Source organism: Geotrypetes seraphini, chromosome 7, assembly GCF_902459505.1.
Source record: "Geotrypetes seraphini chromosome 7, aGeoSer1.1, whole genome shotgun sequence".
NCBI classification, from domain to species: Eukaryota; Metazoa; Chordata; class Amphibia; order Gymnophiona; family Dermophiidae; genus Geotrypetes; species Geotrypetes seraphini.
The window spans coordinates 71297243-71314668 of NC_047090.1; the positions used below are offsets into that span (position 1 = coordinate 71297243).

The 17426-nt window shown below is 40.9% G+C and overlaps 1 protein-coding gene across 12 annotated transcripts in view; it reads right to left on the bottom strand.

Moving 5' to 3' along the window:
- C2CD5 (C2 calcium dependent domain containing 5) overlaps nucleotides 1-17426 on the bottom strand; it is a 377832-nt gene that overhangs the window by 277628 nt on the left and 82778 nt on the right. For all 12 annotated transcript variants that reach the window (XM_033951251.1, XM_033951262.1, XM_033951260.1 and 9 more), the window contains 2 exons: nucleotides 11118-11273; nucleotides 6338-6536 (listed from right to left, as the gene is read on the bottom strand). In XM_033951251.1, the coding sequence (XP_033807142.1) occupies nucleotides 6338-6536; nucleotides 11118-11273 (355 nt within the window). The remainder of the gene's footprint in view (nucleotides 1-6337; nucleotides 6537-11117; nucleotides 11274-17426) is intronic.

The following is a 17426-nucleotide window of genomic DNA, read 5'->3' on the forward strand; positions in this document are numbered from 1 at the left end:
ACCGTCTTCTTTGTTGGCTAAGGCTAGGGGGGGCAGGTATAGAGGATGGGGTGGTTTCTGACCATCACCTGGTTTGGGTGGAGCTGGGTTTGGTGCAGCGCGTGGGGGCAACTGCATGGAAAATAAATCCCACACGTTGTTTAGACTCTGATTTTAAAACCTACTTACACAGCAGAGTAGGCCAATTATCTGCAGGACAATAGCCCTCAGGCGGTTTCTCCAATTACTTTCTGGGAAACTGGTAAGACTTTTGGAGTACACTGCCCAGAAAAAAAGGAATTTGAGCGGAAACTGCTTTCCCTGTCTCGCGATCTGCACTCACTGAGGGCCTAGTTGGTTCCCACACCCAATGAGCAGCTTCAGCAACTGTTTCTTGAGGTCAGGTCACGTATCAATGCAGTGCTGAATAGCTGGGCAGTGCGGAACAAAAAACTACAAATACTGGTTGCATAGGTAGAGGAATAAGACAGGCAAACTTTTAGTCTCTTTGGTCAAACACAGAGAGGCGCAACACACTATCACTCGCATAAAGACCATAGCAGGGTCTCTCACCTCCAATGAGAAAGATATCCAAGCAACCTTTGTGCACTTCTATCACACTCTGTATAATAGAGGAGATTGTGACATTGAGGCCCATGCTGAATTTTTCCGGAATCTTGAGTTGCCCTCATTTTCTCATGAACAAGAGAAGCCTTGAATTCACCAGTTACGGTTGGGGAGATCCAAATGGCTGTGAAGTGGCTTAAACTAACAAAAGCTCCAGGGTCAGATGGACTGGGACCGTAATATTCTCCCTTGTTTATTGATAGACTTTTGATCCCATACAAAACTTCTAGACTGCTTCGATCAACGCAACATCTTACCACAATTCCCTCCATTTGACAGTTATTTTACGACACTATTACAACACTTAGTAAAACCATTTACTCAGTAACGCCTACATTATAGAATTCTCTCCCGATAATCCTGAGGCAGGAAATTAATTCTAATAATTTCAAGTCTAATCTCAAAACCTTTCTTTTTAAAGATGCATGAAATCTAGTCCAAGAGCTCTACCCAGATTACTTCTCTTTTACCATCTCATGTTTATTTTAAGCAATGTTACCCGACCCAGTTACCTTTCGTATCATGTTCAGCCCATTAAGAATTTTTAAACTTGTATGTCTTTACCCCATTTTTTTAAAAAGTTTTTTAGGTTTTGTATATTGTAGACCGCTTTGGATATTAAAGCAGTTTATCAAGCTGTAATAAAACTTGAAACATTAAGCTGTTTGCTAACATCATGGCCACATGTTTAGGGAAAGTCCTCTCTTATTTAGTACATCTGGATCACACAGGGTTTGCACCTGGAAGATATGCCTCAATGAACATCTTGCAAGCTTTGATGGTATTGTAACACTGTAGTGGTGTGGGGAATGATGCCCTTATTGCAAGCCTAGATACTGAAAAAGCTTTTGACAAAATTATCTGGGATTTCTTGTTTTGGGTACTACCACAGTTTTGCATTATGAGGGGCTTTCTGGATAGTTTGTGGACATTGTATAGCCAGCCTACTGCCCAGCTTCTTAACAATTGTGATCTTACCTCCCCCTTTGTCTTGAAGAGAGGGACATGACAGGGCTGCCCTTTTATCGCCTATGCTTTTTGTACTGTCTCTGGAGCCTTTGGCAGCGGAGATTTGGAAAGCTTCCTTGATAGCTGGCATATCAGTGGGTCAACATGAGTTTAAAATTAATCTGTTTGCAGATGATATGCTTGTTTTTTGGGGAGAGGCAACTCAATGGGATCCTCAGCTTACCTCGACTATTAAGATTTTTGGGTTGTTCTCCGGATTACAGAAAACTTTGAGAAACTGGAAGCTATGGCAGTATCAGCTAATTTTGGGGCCCGCACCAGTCCACTGTTTCCTCTCCAATGGTCAAAAGGACTTATGAAGTATCTGGGTGTATTTTTATATAAGGATAGTGCGGTAGTATATGCGAGGAATGTTTTGGATAAGTTACACGCTATTAAGTCTCTGTGCAATCACTGGAAGGATTTGCTGGTTTCTTTTCTTGGTTGGGTTCTTTGGTTAAAATGGTTCTGCTCCCTAAACTCCTGTACTCCTTGCAGATGCTTCCCCTTTGGGTCAAGAGTAAAGATGAAGGTTAGTATAGAGGGGTAGTGACCTCTTATTTGGAACTCTAAGAAGGCTCATATCAGTTTTACAAAATTGGTTAGATAGGGCAGCAGGTGGAGTGAGCTTGCCAGACTTGCATCTTTACAATGTGGCAGCCCTATTCAGGTGGATGTATAAACTTCACTCCGGAGTTTATAAATATGCTCCTAATTACCTTTGGGAAGAGTTGTCTGCGCTCATCTCGACACTCACTGATCTCCAGTCCACTAAGTTTAATTGTTGTCTCCCATCCCTCATACATCCTTTGAAGTTAGCATGGATCTGGTAGTGGTCAAGGTTGGGGGGTGCTATGGGGCCCTCCCTTTTTCTGGAACTGGAGAATAAACCTGACTTTCCAGGTGGGCAAGGGGTCACACCTTTTTGGACCTTGGGTAAGCGTCACTGTTGCTACGTAGGACAGGTGTTTCAAATGGGGAAGGGGGATATTCCCACCTATCCAGTTTGTCAATTGACATGGGAGTGGACGAGGGGTCATTTTCTTCCGTATTTACAACTCCATAATTATTGTACTTCCTTCCTTTGTGTTTCTGGATCTACCCCATCCTTTCAACAGCTTGACCTCTTATTCCTACAGGTACCAGAACTGAGCAACAGGCTTGCTATGTGGTATAGGCTGGGAAGGGACAGAGGGGTCTTCCTTTCTTGCCAATCTGGCAGACTTTTGGAGCTCTCATTTCAGTGACCAGGTCTCTGAACAAGAGCTTTCCTCTGGGTTTGCAGCTACTGTTCGGGCTACACCAAAAGTGAGCTTACAGGAGGTATATTTTTAGCTTTTGCATAATACCTATATCTCAAGACGAAGAGGGAAGCAGATGAATCTCTGGTCCGATGACCTCTGTTTACATTGCAAACACTTGCCGGGTTCATTAGTATACCAATTTTTGGAATGTTCCTCATTACAACTTTTTTGGATGCAGGTGCTGTACCTGGTGGAAAAGGGATTAGGGCTTGAGATAGAGTGGTCCTATAAGACAAGGGTCTCGATACAGATTTACATAACCAAGGGCTAGAGAACATCACTGTTGCTTTATTTTTGATGCTCTGTTGTTGGCCAAGAAGGTCATCCTCCAAGGGAGGCTTTACCCCAGGTGGCCAAATGGTGTGGCCTTATGAGGCAGATGGCTGATTGGGAACAACAGTGTATACTTGCTACTAGCTAATATTGCTCCCTCTGGTCGACTTTTCCCCTTGACCCTTGTTAGCACTACACTTCCTACAGGATGGGGGGATTAGGAAAATCATCACTAATGCTTTGCTTTGGTTTGTTTTTTGTTCTCTTTGTTTTTCTTTTAAGTGGAGCATGGGAGTACAGGACGAGATAGATATAGGGTGTGTTTGCTTGTGTTGTTTTCTTATTTAGCATATGATATGGATGGGTTATACAAAACAGAAAATGAAGGAGAGGGACGTGTGCATTACAATGAGATTTTATTTTTCATTTCTCATCTGTATGGCTCTGCGCTGGTTTTGGGCAGGATCGCATGTTTATTTGCTGATTGTTGCTGTTATGTTTTCTCCTGTATGGGTTGCCCTCACTGTTTATCATTGAATGGCATTGTGTTCTACTCTCCCAATAAAAGATATTCCTCCCCCCCCCCAAAAAAAAAAAAAAAAAAAAAGAAGCCAGCCATCTCCAGGAATTGCCACCTTACATTAAAATCAGAACATTAAAATCTAACATTAAAGTCAAAATATAAAAATATAGTAAATAACAAAACAAATTTTTATTTATATACCGCAAAAGCCTTTCAGTTCGAGGCGGTTTACAAAGGAAAACTGAAGGGAGGCAGCGAACTACAACATATGAGAGAATATTAAACATTATATGGAACAAATAGTACACAGAGGAAATCTGCTCGTTAGAGTGAAAGAAAAAGGGATATCTTGCAGACAAATAGGTTTTAAAACCTTTACAAAATCATCTGCTAGCGTGAATGAGATATCTTACAAACAAATAGCTCTTCAGGCCTTTACAGACACTGTTATAGGAGGGGATGGTTATTAATTGTACTGGAAGAGAGTTTATGCTTCTTAGCTTTCTTACGTGCCACAACCCTCAATGCTCGAGGCATAGATGAAGGTAGAGTCCTGCCTCTGCAAGGAGTCTGATGCCAGACGCTCTAGATGCAGTGTCTACACACTCGGCACCAATGACAATGCCTGCATCATAAGAGGTTGAGTGTTGGATTCTGAGTACCCTGCCATGCTCGATGCCAATGTGGCACCAAAATTCTTTTAAACTGAAGTTTTTGGGCTTTCAGTGACATCTTTTGCATGCGGGGGCAAGATCCAGACAGCAGAAACACCAATTATATAGATTAGAGACTGAAATGGTCCGAGTAAATTGAGAATATTTCTTAAAGCCAATCAGTACACTCTTTCACATGGAGAGGAAAATGGCTGAATGTCCCAGGTAGCTTGAGTAATAAGGATACCGAAAATGGTTGACATTCCTGGGAGGAAAAAAGGGCTTGGAATGGCTCAAAGGCCAAAAAACAAAATGTTGTCAAAAATTAACCAACATCAGTTAAATACTGGAACAGGATAAATAGAATGAATTAAGAACATAAGAATAGCCTTACTGAGTCAGACCAATGGTCCATCAAGTCCAGTAGCCCGTTCTCACTGTGGCCAATCCAAGTCACTAGTACCTAGCCAAAACCCAAGGAGTAGCAATATTCCATGCAACCGATACAGGGCAAGCAGTGGCTTCCCCCATGTCTTTCTCAATAACAGACTATAGACTTTTCCTCCAGGAACTTGTTCAAACCTTTCTTAAAACCAGCTACGCTATCTGCTCTTACCACATCATCTGTCAACGTGTTCCAGAGCTTAACTATTCTATGAGTGAAAAAAAATTTCCTCCTATTGGTTTTGAAAGCATTTCCCTGTAACTTCATCAAGTGTCCCCTAGTCTTTGTAATTTTTGACAAGAGTAAAAAAATCGATCCACTTGTACCCGTTCGACTCCACTCAGGATTTTGTAGATTTCAATCATATCTCCCCTTAGCCGTCTCTTTTCCAAGCTGAAGAGCCCTAACCGTTTTAGTCTTTCTTCATACGAGAGGAGTTTCATCCCCTTTACCATCTTGGTCACTCTTTTTTGAAAAATAAGTACAGGAAGGCACAAAATGGTAAAAGGTTAAAAGTTTGATGCGCTAAACAGAAAACTAAAGACATAGCTTCTCAGCTCCATGGAAAATTAAAAAGCAATAGTCCTGGGAACTGACATTGGGCGGGAAGGTATTGGCAGCATGCGCACAGTATGGACACTGCCTAAAGATTTAAAACGACAGTGCACTTGGTAGTGTCCATACTGGGTTCTGTGGATGACTTCATCACATGCAAGGATATTATGCCTGCTTGTCCTCAGAGAAAACATCTTATGAAATTTAAAAAACTGTAGGCTTCTGCACTCCTTGTGCCAATCTATTTACTCTTTTCGCTATAGATGACATGCAGAACAATGCAAGCTCTGAGGAACTGTGAGATGATTTTTCATACAAGCTTCTCTCTTTGATAAATAAGAATAATGTGATACAGCAACAACAACATTTTCATAAACAGGTGATGACCACAAAGAAAACATTTTTAAACTAGTTCTTTCTTTTTCAGAATGTAGAGAAGCATTATACAACAGAATTACATAAACTTTAGGAAATTTTCAATTCAAATCATACAATTGGTAATCAGGTATTTTTAAATGAGTTAGTTCTATACCTAATCATATGCTGGTTCACTATTCCCACTGGTAACAACATATGTGATGATATACAATATTTCCATCAAATGCATTTAAGAAACAGTGAACAACTGGTATCATCTAATTATAATAAGCAATCCTTATTTGGATTTTATATTTAGCTCTGCACCTCACAAAAAAAATGAATAACCGAATTGACCTTGTCAGAAGGCAAACCTGGAAGCACAAAGGATATAGGCTGATGCTTTAGATTACAAAAATTACACTCTCCAGCATATGAAAGAATTTTTCCTGAAATCTATTGGAAGGAAACTAGTATTCGTTAACCCATACATGTATATACACACACATAAAACTAAAATAAAACTAAAATAAAACACACCAAAAAATGACAATCCTCCACCTTTAAAAACACAATTATTCCACTGCATTTTAAGCTTTAAGGTGATACTTACTCCTTCATTTCTTTGGATGGGGAACTGCACACAGCTTGGGATGAGGCCGTGTTACTTAATTTATCCAGGGTACATGCTGTCCCAATGGCTCGTACCACCAACCCAGATTCTCCTTCTAAATCAAAGCATTGCAAGTAACCAACTACAGCATTCCCTCTCATTTCAAGCACCTTCAAGCCGATCTTCCTCTGTAGTTCACCTATAAAATGTAAAAGCACAATTATTTATAACATACCAAAAATGTTTGTGAATAAGCCCTAGTCATAGGCAGCCGTGCTTCCCCTGCCCCCGCTGTGGAGCCGAACCGCCGAACCCCCGTTGACCCTCCATCCTTCCCTCCCAACTGATCCCTGCCAATTGTGACCATAAATACCTTGTTGCAGAGGAGCATCGGGCCAGCAGCACACTCAGGCTGCTTCACGGCCTTCTCGCTGGGGCCTTCTGTGTACTGATGACATCATTAGTACACAGATGCCCATCCACACAATTAGCCATATTTTAAATCCTTAATCAATTTTCAAATGATCCTATACTTTCACATATACCGTATTTGCCGGCGTATAAGACGACTTTTCAGTACCTTAAAATCCTCCCCAAAGTCGGGGGTCGTCTTATACGCCGGGTACTGTTTACATGCCCTTACTTTACATTAGAGAGCTGCACGGGGACGCCCCTAGGGTCGCGGGGATCCCGTGGGGACGCCCCCTAGGGTCGCGGGGATCCCATGGGGACGCCTCCGAGGGTCGCGGGGCTCCTGCGGGGCTGGATGTACTCAGTCTTCTGGATGTACGCGGCTCTTCTTCTCCCTACCTTCTCTGCTTGCAGCACAGAGCCGAACGGAAGTCTTCCCGACGTCAGCGCTGACGTCGGAGGGGAGGGAGGGCTTAAACAAAGCTTAAACAAAGCCCTCCCTCCCTCCGACGTCAGCGCTGACGTCGGGAAGACTTCCGTTCGGCTCTGTGCTGCAGGCAGGGCAGATAAGGAGAAGGAGAGTAGCCTCGCGGTTCGAGTGGCTACCAAGGGAGAGGGGCGGCCCGCCCCGCCCCGGTTGCAGCACAGCCGGCCAGGTTCCCTTACTTTTGTGGCACTTCCCCGACCGACCGATAACAGCCCGGGTCCAACAATCCTCCCTGCCCTGTAGCCGCGAATCTAAATTACCTTCTTACAGCAGCTGTAAGAAGGTAATTTAGATTCGCGGTTAATGGCAGGGAGGTTTGTTGGATCGAGGCTGTTGTCGGTCGGTCGGGGAAGTGCCACAAAAGTAAGGGGACCTTGCCGGCTGTGCTGCACCCGGGGCGGTAGAGAAGGTGTGCGGAAGAAGGGGTAGTCTTATATGGCGAGTATATAACAAACTCTATATTTTAACTGTAAAAGTTGGGGGGTCGTCTTATATGCCCAGTCGTCTTATACGCCGGCAAATACGGTAATTGTTTTAAAAAAAATTTTTAACATACAGTGTTTTCAAAATGTGTTATGTGATTTTATAAAGCTTTTTTATGTCATTTTTTTATTAATCATGTTTCATGTACCAGGAGAAGGGTTTAATTCGTAAATGATGCTCTCTGTCCTTTTGAAGCTAGTGCATTCTGATGAGGCCTTACAACATGTGTATTTCATTTTCTATCTTGGTATGACCATATGCATGATTATTTATATTTTTAATGGATTAATTTTCAAATGATCCTAAATTTAACTTTTACATGCAATTGTTTTTTAAGAATACTCATTCTTTTAACACACACTGCGCAGTGGTTATACAATTCATTGATTATATTAGTTAAGTAAATAAGTGTTGGCACATTGTCTATATTCAAGTTTCTAAAGCGCTTATTTAATCAATTAATCATAGCATTAGTCCATTTGTTTGCTTACTCACTTTAAACTTCTAATTGGCTAATTTTCAAATGATTCTATGATTAATTTTTGAATGATTTCATAATTAACTTTCAAATGATTCCATTTCTTAGCATACGTTATGCGTTTTAAATATCCATTGATTATAACAGCTAAGTAAAAATGTGCCGATATATTGTTTACATTCCTTTTTAAGCTTTTACTCAATCAATTAATTATGGTATTAATTTATCTGAATAATCTCAAAACTTTTTTACTCATTAGGCAAATTCTTCTTGTTCATTGGCATTTTATTTATTGATTAACATCCTGTTTTCTGTATTCGGTTGACTAAAAAAAAAGTCTTTTTAATGCACCATTGGTCATTGGTTCCTATTATATATCTCTTTCATTTTTGCAAAATACATACATTTTATAAAATGCAAAAGCATCAATTGTTTATAATATGTATTAATTCACATGTATATTCTTTTATGTACTTTTAGTTTGATACTGTCCCCTGAGGAAGGCAACGTTGTCACCGAAACTTGGATCCTACTCGGGACTTCGTTTGTTTTTATAAATTTTAGTTGTTTATCTTCAAATAAGACTCATGACCATCAGTTGGCTATGACATCTCCAGTGCCTCTTTTTGTTGTTCTCTTCATAGTAGTCCGAGGCTTTGTCTCTTCTTTTTTTGTTATCCAATGACACAAAGGAGCCCTTTTATTAAAGGGTAGTAATAGGGTAGTCCACAGTAGTATGCAAAAAATAAATAAATACATAAATTTTGTCATATCTTGTCTCCATAAGGCTTATTTTTGTCCACTTGATATGTCTTACTCATGTGTCAAATTTCAGCTTGATTACACAATATTTAGAGGTCACCCCAGCATGCACTGTTTGCTTATGTGTTGAGTATGTAGGAGGTGATTGTACATAATTAATTTGTATGGCTTCGTCTGGTTTGTGATCTGCACCCAAAAAATGGCTCCTTGGGAAGTCAGTCTGTCAGATGTCAACTACTGGACTGCCACGTGGACTGGATGTTCTTTGAATGGACAATTTTCATCACTATGATGAAGGAAACCTTTACCAGAAAGCTATAAAGTTGGAATGTCGTGATGGTGGTTTGGGATCAAGCCAGGATACCGACACAATGCATAGAGTCATGCATTAAGAAGCTGAAGAAACTAAATGAAGAATATTTGCCCCTAAAAAAGCACAAAACTCATCAGCAGGGGTCTGTGCTGGGAGGGACCACTGCTTTTTATCAATGATGTAGAAATGGGAATAACTAGTGAGATAATTACCGTAAATTTGATGATGACAAAGTTCTTCAAAGTTGTTAAATCACAAGAGGATTATGAAAAATTGCAAGAGGACCCCATGAGACTGGGCATCAAAATAGCAGATGACATTTAATGTAAGCAAATGCAAAGTGATGCATGTGGGAAAGAGGAACCCATATTATAGCTAGGTGATCCAGAGTCCACGTTAGTAGTCACTGCCCTAGGTGTCATCGTTGAGGATACATTGAAACCCTTAGCATAATGTGCGGCAGAGGCTAAGGAAAATAGAATGTTAGGAATTATCAGGAAAGGAATGGAAAACAAAGATGAAAATGATATAATGCCCTTGCATCGCTCTATGGTACAGCTGTACCTTGAGTACTATGTGCAATTTTTGGGCACCTTACCTCAAAAAAGATACAGTGGAATTAGAATGAATTGATAAAAGGGATGGGATAGCTTCCCTATGAGAAAATGCTAAAGTGGCTAGGGCTCTTCAGCTTGGAGAAGAAACAGCTCAGGGGCTTTATGAAAGAAGTCTATAAAATACTGAGTGGAGTGGAAAGGGTAGATGTGAATTGCTTGTTCACGCTTTCCAAAAATACTAGGACTAGAGAGTATGCGATGAAGCTACTAAGTAGTAGATTTAAAACAAAATGGAGACAATATTTCTTCATACAACTCTGGAATTCATTGCTGGAGAATGTGGTGAAATCAGTTAGCTTAGAGGGGGTTTAAAAAAGGGTTTGGATAATTTCCTAAAAGTGAAGTCCATAGGCCATTATTGAAATGTCTTGGGGAAATCTGCTGCTTATTCCTAGGATAAGCAGCATAAAATCTGTTTTACTACTTGGGATCTAACTAGGTACTTGGGACCTGGGTTGGCAACTGTAGGAAACAGGTCACTGGGCTTGATGGCCCTTCAGTCTGTCACAGTATGGCAATTGTAAGTCTTATATCCTGCCAAATCCTCACTTAATAGAGTTTTAGGTAGATTACAAATGTTGTAAGTATGATACATGGCTTTAATACATATAGACTAGCACATAACTGACAGAGGTAAAATTTGATTACATTCTTAATAATATTTCTTAAGGATGGTTGTCTTACATATTAGGTTTCTATGGTATTCTGTTGCAATTTATAGTGTCTTTGACTCAAGTAGGCTTAAGACTGTTTTCGAGTAGGCTTGAGACTGTGTAACTGTGGTTATATCAGATTTTCCTATGGAATTTTGGAAAAGCGTTTTTAGATATTTGCAGAACATACCATAATTGATCATAACTGATCTCTGTGGGATGCGAGTTCCAGGCTTTTGTTATTTGACAGGTGAGATGTTTGCAACATTTGCTGAAACCAGGGAAATATTATAGAGCTGAAGCCAACACCGTCTCTTCTACAAGGGGATTGAAAGCAGCTCTGAGCTGTTCTTCTTTGGCTCTATCAGCTAGCAAGGAAACATAAGCCACTTGTCTGGACTGGTCTGACATTGCTGGTACTAAATTTCTAATATACCACTACTTCCATAGTGAGACCAAACAGCACTGAATCAGCTCTAAAATGAGCTGCATTCTAATCCAAGCCACAAAGTTGCTTTAGTTTATAAATATAAAAACAAAACAAAACAAAAAAAACAACAATTTTGTAAAAAATACCTGACATTAATGAAATCAGCCTCTGTCTAGCCTCATTTGAAGCTCTGGGAGTGCGGATTCTGTCGATCCACTGATATTCAGGGTCCTCATTAACAACCAGCTCTTCCACAAATCCATGAATTGAAACAGCTCGGTAGCATTTAGGAATAGATGTAGCTTTTGTAAAAGCAAAAGAAAGCATAAGTACATATTAGATTTATCATATGATAAAAGAAAAAAAATTAGAGAGTTAAAAATCCCAGTATACAGCAGCCAATGGTAGTCACTGTGTTAACTCGAGCAGTAAACCAAGTTTAAATAAAGCAAAAAAATAAACATGCTTTTAATTATTAAAGGAGTCATTTACTAATATCTTTAATGCACAATATCTATTGTAGGCCCATTCTAGATGCCTTGCAGTAGATAGCATCCATTAACAGCTTTAACATGCAGTTAGTAAATGACTCTCAATGAATATTTGTTTTGATAGTATATTATAATATTATAAGCCACTTTGAATGACTGTGCCACTAAGGCAGTTTATATATTGTTATAAACACACCCTTGGCAACTAGCATACGGAAAATACTGGAGTTATTAATGTAAGGCAGTGGTCTCTAAACTTTTTCATTAAAGGGCCACAGTGTGAATATGAGAAAGGAGGCCACCAAAAGATTTCAAGCTTACACAAACTACTAGATTTTTAAACCACACTGCCTGTTTGTTCAGACTAAGTACAGTAAAATCTCAGTTATCCGGCACCTGCAAGGATTGGTAGATACCGAATAACTGTTTTTCTGGTTAATTGAGAGTGTGTTAGAAAACTTGACTAACACACTCTCAATTCCACACACACACCCCTCCCGCCCTGAAGCATTAGCACGACAGCGGTCCTGAGCCACAAAGCCCTCCCTCCCTCAAGTCCCAAAGTGGCAGAAGAAGGGTATGGTCTGGAACCGCAAACTCCCTCCTTCCTTCTCTCCCTTCCTTACCTGAGTGCAGCCGGTTAGCAGGAGGCAGCCTCAAAACAGACTGCTTGCGGCCAGGCCCGGCAGGGCCCTTCCTCTGATGCGTCACTTCTGATGCATCAGAGGAAAAGCCCGGACAGGGCTGGCCACAAGCAGCCTGTTTTAAGGCTGCCTCCTGCTGACCGGCTGCACTTGGGTAAAGGAGAGAGAGAAGGACGAAGGAAGTTCATGGCTCTGGATCGCCATCTGCTTCTGCCACTTCAGGGCTTAAGGGAGGGAGGAGAGCTTCGCGGCTCAAGTCCACTGTCACACTGGTGCTTCGGAGCAGGAGGGAGGGGTTCCATAGCTACTTCGGGGCAGGAGGGAGGATTTGCGGCTCTGGACGCTGCCACTGGTGCTTCGGGGGATTTTTTTTCCCACCTGCGACTTTTTTACCAGTTGTATGAGAGTCTCAGTTAACTGTATTAAACATTAACAATTAATATTAATGTTGATTTACAACACTTCATGGATATATTTTAAAAACTTACTTTATTTTGGATAATCAACAGTAAATTCCATAAATAAGATACCCGAGTTACACATTTAAAAGATTAATTATTTGTAGTTACTATTGTATATCAAGTGAACAAGATTGAAATGAACATATTTAAAGGATTTGAAGAGCATTTCAGCCAATTGTTTGAGAGCTGCAAAAGAGGACTTCAGGGGCTGTGCATTGAAAATCAGCAATTTAAGGGGAATGCCAGTACGTTAAACAATGTGAGGTCAAAGGACAAAATAAGAAACAAGCCTGTGACCAACTTACTAGGTCAATGTAAAATCTTTCAGTTCACATTCAAGTTAAAAATTACCTAGAATAACATTGGATAAGTTAAGGAATAGCCTGCCAGTATAGTACCAACTGCACTGTAGCAGTGATCTTCTTGCCCACAGGGTCTACTAACAAAATGGAAGCAGGGGAAAGCCTCTCACAACATTCTACAGGGAATATTATCAAGACAATTTTCAAAGTATTTGCCAAAATAAATAAATACTGATGCAACTGATTAAAAAAGGGTATCCAATACTGGCCCGTTATTTATGCAGCCAAAAGGCCTATATGTTATGTTATGTTCTTATATCCCGCAATATCCTCACTAACCCCCCCCCCCCCCTTTTTACGAAGTCGTGTTAGGTTTTTTTATCATTGGCCTCAGCGGTATTGGCTCCGACACTCATAGGAATTCTATGAATGTTGAAGCTAATACTGCGGCCACAGCCGGCAATAAAATGCCTAATGTGGCTTCGTAAAAGGGGAGGGAGTAAATGAAGTTCAAAGTGGGATCATTGTAGATACACTGTAAATTGTATAATTATAAAATAGTTATACAATTTACAATGTATCTACTTATACGTTCTACCCCTCACAGGTGGAATAATAGACAATTAGAATTACAATGCTTGAAATTTCCATCTATTATAGAAATCCATGGAAAACTTTCAGGAATTTCTCAGTATAAAATTTTAAATGCAAGACAGCCTCATATAAATACCACCCGCAGTCCCACAGTAAGCTAATACAGTTCTACAAATAGCAGTGTAACATGATCAAATCTAGATTTATAAAATATAATAAGTCTTGCTGCAGTATTCTGTATCAACTGAAGTCTCTTCATCAGATTAACAGAAATTCTTAAAAATAAAGAATTAAAGTAATCCAACAAAGACAAAACAATTGATTGGACCAATATTCTATATTATTGTTGAAAAAACTGGGTCGAACTCTTCACAATTGCCTCAGTTTGAAAAACAATTTCCGAATTATAACCTTGATATGACTTTCAAAACTCAGCGAGCTATCTAGAATAATCCTAAAACCTTAGGTCTCTATCTTAAAACTAACCCCTTTTGCCAAATGAATCATAAATGGAATTAGCGTAATTGCATTTGTAAACCAGTATTTAGTTTAAGATGATATCTCACGGACTACTGATGAACTCCATGGTGAGACCTCATCTGGAATATTGTATACAATTCTGGAGACCACATTACCAAAAAGATGTGCTGAGAGTTGAGTCAGTACAACGAATGGCCACCAGGATGGTCTCGGGATTCAAAGATCTCCCGTATGAGGAAAGGCTGAATAAATTGCAGCTATACTCGCTCGAGGAACGTAGAGTGAGAAGAGACATGATAGAGACGTTTAAATATATCACGGGTCGTATCGAGGTGGAAGATGATATCTTCTTTCTTAAAGGGCCTTCGGCCACAAGAGGGCATCCGCTGAAAATCAGGGGTGGGAAATTTCATGGCGACACTAGGAAGTATTTCTTCACCAAAAGGGTGGTTGATCATTGGTATGAACTTCCGCTTCAGGTGATTGAGGCCAGCAGCGTGCCAGATTTTAAAAGGAAATGGGATACACACGTGGGTTCTCTAGGGAGGTAAAATCAAGGGGGGTAGGTCATTAGAGTGGGCAGACTTGTTGGGCTATGGCCCTTTTCTGCCGTCATCTTCTATGTTTCTATGTTTCTAACTCTTGCTATCGCATTTGACAACTTGTCAGAAAGATTATCCAGATTCAAATCAATAGGAATCAAAAGGAAAACATAATCTGCATTTAAACAAAGCCATTCTCCAGGACTCAAAATAATTTTATTTAATGTTGTCATAAAAATATTGATCCTTCTAGCCATCCAGCACAAACATGGCAAGATATAGGGGTAAAAGGGCCTGAGGAGTCCATCTCAGTCAATTTTGAGAAAAAACAAGGGATTCTGAGGCAGATGAAGGCAAAAGAAAGAGAGATCGTTTAAAATCCAAGATGGCCACTGCCAGAATAACCGTGCCAAAGACAGCCTGTGGAGACCTCCCTGAAGAGAAAAAAATAGGGAAAGTGGTTCTGAAGGAGGAGGACCTGGGATCTGGGGTCAGAAACCTTCAAATCAACTTTTAGAGCTCTCCCCTACCCCCACCTCCATTGAGCAGCTACGCAGGGGACAGCATCTGAGCTCTAAAAAATACTAACAGGCTGGCTAGCTATGTGTCCCTGAGGAGATGATCCTGCTAGCAGCAGACTTTTGTTGTGCGAGTCTGTGTCTTCTCCCAGTCAGAGGGTTGCACCAAATGGGAATCTCCAGGCACCAAGTCTAAAAAGATCACTCAGCAAAAATACCTGAAAATAATAAAATAGCAGAGCAAATCAAACACACTTCTGAGTAACTTGTTTGCAGAAAACAAACTGAAGAGGCAGGAACAGCTCCCTGGGAAGGAGATGGAGTTGGAAAACATGATTGACAGTTTTCTGCAAGCAACTTGTTGGTTCAGATGCAAGACCTTAACATTCAGGACAACTAGACACACTGCACTAGAACTAGCATTTAAACATTCGTATTGCAAAAACATCTAAATCTCAATTTTACCAAACCAGGATATACGCATCTAAAATATGTATACGGAAGGGAACATGGTCTATGCATGTTTTGGGCAGGATTAGGATAAACCTTAAAACAACGGTGTAGTCCTTATTTCAGAGGGGAAATGCAAGTCTATGTCCAAAAATATCAACATTAGGATTTACATCTACTGCCTGGAACATCTAGAAGTTGAAAAAGTACCCAAGAGGTTGATTCTCCCCCCCCCCACACACACACACACAATCATTCCCAAATGCAAAACTGGAAAGCGATACTAGACTCTATAACTTCCTCAGTTAAAATAAACATTCCACTATGAATTCACTACAGGCAGTCCCCATTTTACGAACATCTGAATTATGTCAGACTCGTACTTACTAATAGGGGGTCTTGTTCTACAATCAGTGTCCCAATGCACCCCTCTCTCCCTCCTTCCCTTCATTCTGTGCCCCAAGTGCCTCCCTCCAGCGGGTGTTTACCTTTTTCTGGTCGACTCCCTCCTCCTTCCAGCCACAGTCGTTTCTCTGCACAAAGTCGTGGGCAGTGGTTCCTATGCATGTCTCATGGTTGAGCTAGAAGCCTTCCTTCTGACATGGAAGGAGCTTCCTCCGAAGTCAGAGGGAAGGCTTCCAGCTCAGCCGCAGGACGCACATAGGTGCCACCGCCCGCGACTTTGTACAGAGAAACAACTGCAGCAGGAAGAAGGAGGGAGCTGGCCAGAAGATAAACACCCACCGGAGCGAGGCATGTACCTCGGGCACAGAATGGAGGGAGGAAGAAAGAGGGGCGCGTTGGGACTCGGGAGGGAGGGAGGGAGCACAAACTTTGGACAAAGGACGGAAGGAAAGAGGGAGGGGCATGTCCTTGGGACACAGAATGGAGGGAGGAAAGGGTGCATGAGCCATAGGATGGAAGAATGGAGGGAGGGAGGGAAAGAGTTGCTGAGGTAGGAAAGGGAATAGAAAGGGAGAATTGGGTATCTGAGTGAGAGGGAAAGAGTGATGGTGCACATGGGGAGATGAGGAAAGAGAGATGGTGCACATGGGGAGATGAAGAAAGAGAATTGTTGAGCATAGAGAGGCATGGGGAAGAGAGAGATGAGAGGGAACAGTGGGATGGATAGAAAGGAATGTAAGAGAGGCCTCAAGGAGGTGGAGAAGGTAGAAAGAATACCAAGATCCAAGTTACATACAAATTCAACTTAAGAACAGTTTAAAAAACGGAACCTATTGTGCTATGAGAGCTATGGTGGTTCCACTGTGTGTACTGTTAAACACCTGTGGCTGACCCTTGCAGAGGGAGCTCCTTCTTATCTTTCCCTCTGTTTTAGCATAAAGCTGGGTGAAACATCACCATGTCAGGCAATCTCAAATAAAATCCCATCAATTCTATCTTGCATATCCTTTCTAAAATGTCAGAAAAAGACCCTTACATATTTAGTAATACTTAAGCACCTATATGGAAGTGACCCCACCAATTTAAAGCCTTTGTTTCTTTTTAAGGAGGGTTTTTAGTCTGTGTTCTGCAAATACTGATCTATTAGTAAAGGTGGCAATTAGATCAACCCATTTTTCTGTTACTCATGACTATGATCAGTGGCTGGTCCTAGACAGTGGAATTCTCTCTCAGCTGATACTTGACTAGAAGTAGATTTGCTATCATTTAGTAAGGCATTAATTACTTTTAGAACATAAGAATTTGCCTCCGCTGGGTCAGACTAAGGGTCCATCGAGACCAGCGGTCCGCTCCCGCGGCGGCCCATCAGGTCCATGACCTGTAGAGTTGCCTTAATTGTCTAACCCGTTGATCCCTACTCTTTTATATCCTAAAAAAAAACCTTTTCCCCTTTTATCTATACCCTTTTTGCTCCTGTGTCCTCCCTTATCTGTAGCCTTCAATCCCCTTATCTTTAAGGAATTTATCTAGTCCCTCTTTAAAACCCTTTAATGTAGTCTGTCCTATTA